Source organism: Gekko japonicus, unplaced genomic scaffold (genome assembly GCF_001447785.1).
Source record: "Gekko japonicus isolate JY-2015 unplaced genomic scaffold, Gekko_japonicus_V1.1 scaffold288, whole genome shotgun sequence".
Lineage (NCBI taxonomy): Eukaryota > Metazoa > Chordata > Lepidosauria > Squamata > Gekkonidae > Gekko > Gekko japonicus.
Window position 1 is genome coordinate 147,408 of NW_015173682.1, and position 6,000 is coordinate 153,407.

The 6,000-nt window shown below is 38.4% G+C and overlaps 1 protein-coding gene across 1 annotated transcript in view; it reads left to right on the top strand.

The window, feature by feature from the left end:
• Positions 1-6,000, top strand: part of LOC107120373 (attractin-like protein 1) — a 910,146-nt gene that overhangs the window by 125,942 nt on the left and 778,204 nt on the right. The window contains 1 exon segment of the mRNA XM_015423059.1: positions 544-631. Coding sequence (XP_015278545.1) covers positions 544-631 — 88 coding nt within the window.

The following is a 6,000-nucleotide window of genomic DNA, read 5'->3' on the forward strand; positions in this document are numbered from 1 at the left end:
CAATGCAAAATGGTATTTCAACAGCAAAAAATATTCCACTGTTTGCAAATTTGTGAATGTCTTGTGGTCTTTCCAACTTGATTAAGGTCATGTCTAAGTTAGGAGTCAACAGTAACATAGGAAATAATGATAATCTAAACACTGAATAGATGTTTATTTAATTCATAAATGTGGTATCAGTCCAAGCTATACTAAAGGCAGAGCATAAGATGAGCAGTGCTATTCAACCAGGAATAAGCCATGCTACAAAATCTTTGAGCAAAATCTGGGTATAGCATATGGAACAGGACCAAGCAATCATAATCTTCATAATAATTAGCATTATTAATAACTTGCCAACTAACATAGAGCTTTAAATTGGAGTTTAAATTATATATTTTTAATGAACATGCAAATCCAGAACCTTTTGTCAGAAAGGGACTGGCAAAATCACGAAATAAATTAATTTCAGTATAGAAATGAACACAAAACTTAAATAACTTGCAGCACCTTGTATTTTGTTATGATTTTTCCTCACTAACATCTTTTTTTTTAACATTGTAGTTATAACCTGGAAAGCAGCATATGGAATGTAGTACCTGTATTGAAAGGACCTCTTCAGAGATATGGACATACTATCGCGTTATATCAGGTTTGGATAATTTAGGATAACATTAAAAATCTGTGCCAAGTATTTACTGTATCATACATTAAGATTATGACTTAGCTACACTGTCAAAAATGAACCATTAAGTTATATGGATAGTTATGGTTCTAATTTGATTTACTTTAGTGCAAATGGCCTGATGCAGTGCAATTGCTATTCCCACAGTTACATGTAACTCAAGTTTTCAACTTTTCCATACTTCAGAATGTTGAGACGCATAATTTTTTCCCCAATATGTGGTAAAATTGTGCCATAAAGTTACCATAAATATGAGTTCTAAAAAATCAAAGGTACTTTAATCTAATTTCTGAAAATAGATCTTTCTCCCTCAGTTTCTTTCTTCTGCAAGGTTTTCCATCCATCCATGGAAACATGTACCTATGTGTGAATCACCATTATGGATTTCCAGTTAGTTGCACAGAATCATGGGGATGGGGGAGCCTTATGTTCAGTACCTAGTGATATGTATAGGATACTTTAGTATACCTAGGCATAGTTCAGAATACACAATCAGTATTGTCCACTCTGACAGTGCTGATCACATGTTTCGCTTGAGATGAAAACTGAATCTAGGGATTGCTTCCCCCTGAACAGGTGATTAGTGCTAGAGTTAATAGATGATAACCTTAATGCTCCCATTGAAATAAATGAGATTTGAAATGTTCATCTTTGGTCACACTGCACATAATTACAAAATATTGTAACTAATTTAGTTATGTAAATCTTATAGAATAGACAAACTAGAGACTTTATATTGACACTTGAAATGCCTGAAATTCTGTGTTCCTAAAATTTCACATTGTGATCTCTCAGATAAGTCAGAATAGTTTGACAAATTGTGCATCAAATCTGTTCTTTCCAAATATGAAATTCTGTGCAAGCAGAGGGGTGTGGGAAGGGCGCTCCCCTGGTGGTGAGCGGCATCCATATGAGCCCTAGCTGCTGTACAGCATGGGGGAAGATGGTGGGGCTCAGCAACAGTTGGCCAAGTTCTGTGTAGAAAATAAATAAGGAGCCAAAGGATGTTCATTTCCCCACATCTGCTTAGTAATAATAATGATGATAAAGAATAAAAATGTGAAACTCTATTTCAAAATGCCCCAAAGTACAAGATATACATGTTTGATATATTATAAGAGCTTCCTATTTGGTTCAAGTTTTAGATAATAAGCACAGCTGGGGATTCTATTTACAATTTAGCTAAGCATTATACTGTATTCTATTGTTACTGAAATACTGGATTTTTCCTAAATGTTTCTGGCAGGCCAGACCCCTAAATAAAATTACTTAAAAATACAAATATGGATTATGAAATATTTGGTCTATATTTGATTTTTGAATACATATATAGATATAAAAATGTGTTGCATTTTCTTTAGGTTTCAAATCTAACTGTAGATCAGAAATGGTAGATTTCAAGGTGAAGCTGTATAATTGCTTAGAGAATATATTTTATACAGATCAGTTTCATTTTAGAAAGCTTCATTCATCACAGTTGTGCTATTACCGTAGAATAATAAATGATGAGAATTGCCACTTGCAACCTATTTTTTAAAAAAATTCCTAAACCCTAGTCCATTATGTTTTACTTGGTATTCCCCTTTGATAATCAGTGAGGCTTCCAAATTGGTCGATTTACAGTTTGCAATCCCATGTACAGTTTGCAATCCCATGTGGGAATAACCCCAGTTGAATTGATTGGGACTTTTTTCCTCAATGAACAGGATTAAATAATTCATTTTATAAAATTATTAAAGAAACTGAGAATAAACTCTAACATAACTGCTCACAAATTCAATTTTTGTGTGAAAACAAAGTGAACTGTACTTGTGTTCAAGATGGCTGAACCAAAGTTTTTAAATTCAAGATAATTTACTTTGTTTCCTTAAAGGAGATGAACATGCTTAAATGTAAGAAATTTTGTTCAGCAGTGCAGTGTGTTGTAAAGGGTGTCTCTGTTCATTGAACCGAGAGCTAAACTTGGTATCACATTCAAAATCAAACAGGCATTCCAAAGAATAGGAAGAATAATCACAAGACTCTTGGGAGGATAAATGAGATAATTATTTATAAAGCTTTTTCAGCATGTTCCAGCCTGCAGATCTTTAATTGCATTGTTTTGGTTGAGGTTGTAACAATATGCAAGAATAAGTGATCTTCTTAAGTGACACTTTATTTGAAAACATTTTAGAGTGTGCTGCTAAAACTACTGCCACAGTAAAAACAACATTTATTTCAATGAGACTTGCTTGAGATTCAGGGTATTACTTTCAGTCATCTGCTATTCATCAACACAAGGTCTACTGAGCACAGTGGAAGGAAGAGAAAATTATCTAACTGATAATTTTGTCTCCATGTATTAATTTGGTGTCTCTATGGAATTTCCATACAATGACTCTGAGCGTTACTGACATTCTGCAGAAAGCTTGCTGTTATTCCTATTGTTGAAGGAACACAAATCATAGAGAAGTGGGATTATTTCTTAGGAGACTGTTAGCACAATATCATTTTCAAAAATTTAAATTAGTTATACAACAACAATAAACAAAACAAAGCAAAAACATATTTAAACAATAACTATGTCTGTTAGAAAACAATTTCAATTTGTTCTTGAATTACTGGAGGGCAACCAAGATGATTAGGTGGTTGGAGCACCTTCCCTATGAGGAAAGGCTGAAGAATGTGGGACTTTTCAATTTAGAAAAGAGACGACTAAGGGCGGACATGACAGAGGTTAATAAAATTATGCATGGGATGGAGAGAGTTGACAAAGAGAACTTTTTCTCCCTCTCCCAAAATACTAGGACTTGAGGGCATCCAATGAAACTGATGGGCACAATGGAAAAAAGAAATATTACCTTTCACAGAGACTGACTGAAATGTGGAATTTTCTCTGAGAGGATGTAGTGATGGCCACAGGAATAAACAGCTTGAAAAGGGGATTAGATAGATTCATGGAAGATAAGTGTGTCAATGGCTACTAGCCATGGTGACTGGGGAGAACTTCCACATTCAGAGGCACTAATCCTCTGAATCCCAGAACCAGGAAGCAACTTTAGGGAAAGGCCTCAGTCTCTATGCCCTATTGTTGGCTGTCCAGAGCAACTGGTTGGCCACTGTGTGAGACAGGATGCTGAACTAGATGGACTATTCTGATCATGAGTGTTGAACAAGGTCAGTTTGTTTGCTGAGAAATTTGCGGCATCACTAAGAGACACTGAGGATTGGAAAATTCATTGGAAAACAGTCAGATGGGAAAGCTGGAAGGGAGCTGCAATTAAAGGCTGAATGAGGGATGAAAGAGCTGAATGTCTGATAAGGGGGTGGAGAGAATGTCTGATAAGGGGGTGGAGAGCTGAGTCTTTCTAAGTGAAACCAGTATCACTGGGCTTGACTTTGCATCTTTCATCATGGTAGTGGTAGCTTTCTCTTTTAGAAGAGCCAATACCACAGCTGAGGTGAGATGAAGGAAAATGTAGTCCTCTTCTCCCTCTGTCTGTCAGAGCTATGACTCACAGTTGGGTCACAATTTTAACCTTAGGGCTATAGTGTGTAAAGTAACGTGTGGCATAGGGTTACCAGGTCCCCCCCCCAGCAACTGATGAGGTGTGAGGGGGACATAATGGTAGTGGGGAAGGCCCAGGCTGGTGATGCAGTGATATTGTTGGTGACATCAGTTCTGCCAGCTCAGTGGCATCACTTCCAGTGTGCATTAGAAGTGACTTCAGCATGACGCCAGGGATGCTCTAGTATTTGAGCAAAACTCTGTGGTTTTACCTTAGAGTTGTGCTCAAATACTAGAGCATCCCTGGCATCACTGGAGATGTACTGACATACTGACATCACTTCCAGGTAGAAGGGGAGTGATGTCAGTGTGTTGGGATGCTGCTAGCACCCCCCCATTTTTCTTGCCATTTTTCATTGCCATTTTTCTGCCTGCTGGTGATGATATTTTTGTGTAGTAACCAGGCAATAGTAAATTTTAAGGAAAGGTACAATTGTGGCTATCCCTGTAATATGCAGTGGTGTGGATTCTTCCCCTAGCTCACCTTGTAATGGGTTAATTTATTCTAAGTTTTCACAGATAACAAGTGGAAGTCTAAGGCATTTTATCACCTGAGGCTGCCCCCACCCAGGGTGACTGACACACTTATGATCCTCATTCCCCGTCATGCATACTCTATAGAGCTTTCCTGAACATTTATAAGATTTGTTCCATTTGCGTATGTTCAGCCATCATTTGGGTTGCCCTGGAAACTGTGCCAGGGCAACCGAAATTATGCTTGAACTCCCTTAAGTGGAAGGAATCTCCTTAGAGCTTGGGATGTCCTGTTGTGTGTGTGTGGCTTGCTGTGCTGGTTTAAGGAAGGCTTGGGGAAGGGAGAGAGATGAGGAATATGAGCACCTCCAGCTAGTGGATAGGTGGTAGGGGCAAGTGTAGGAGCAGCAGTTGCTACTCTCCAAAATCTACTGACTGAGAAAACCACCTCTCCTTGCCTCATGGATGAGCCAGTTCTGTAGATTACTTTTGGAAAGCTCTAACAATCTTTTGAGCTTCTTTCTGAGACAACGGAGAAAGATGGTCCATGAGAGCTCAGCCCCAACCTTTACTCTTGGGTTGGGCAACAGAAGACTTGCCTGGAGGGCTTCCAGAAGCATCCCAAACTCATTTTTAAGAAATAGATGCTAATAGTTTCTTCTGAGCCTGTTCAGTTTGAGGCTAGATAGAACTGTGTGATAATTTTCAAGGAACAAATGTAAAGAAAAAAGTCGTGAGCAGTGTTCCCTCTAAGCTGAGTTAGTGTGAGCTAGCTCACAATTTTTTAGCCTCCAGCTCACACATTTTTCTCTTCGCTCAGGAAGGACGGCTCCAGAGCAAACTGATTTATGCAGGAGCCAAATCGCTCGCTCACAACGTTAAATGCCAGTAGCTCACAAAGTCGAATTTTTGCTCACAAGACTCCACAGCTTAGAGGGAACATTGGTCGTGAGAGGTCTGACCCACAAATCAGGCAGTCAACAAGATTTGCAAAGAAAATGCTTACTGTATGTTATTGTCAACAAGCACTACATCACAATGAACAAATTCCTAATACTTAATGTGATCAGCATCCTATCTAACTATATTACCTATATATCTAATAGCAAAGGCGCCCCCTGTGTGCGGATATCTAAATCCGCACATCGGGTGCACCTGGGGGGCAGGGAGATTTTCCTTCACATCTGGGGCAATCACCAGATGTACAGAAAAATTGAAAAACTGTAGAAAACTATAGGGGGGATACTGAAATCCCAGAAAAAGTAAAAGAGTGTCCCCTGCGCATGCGCAGGAAACGCTCTTGGAATGGGTTCAG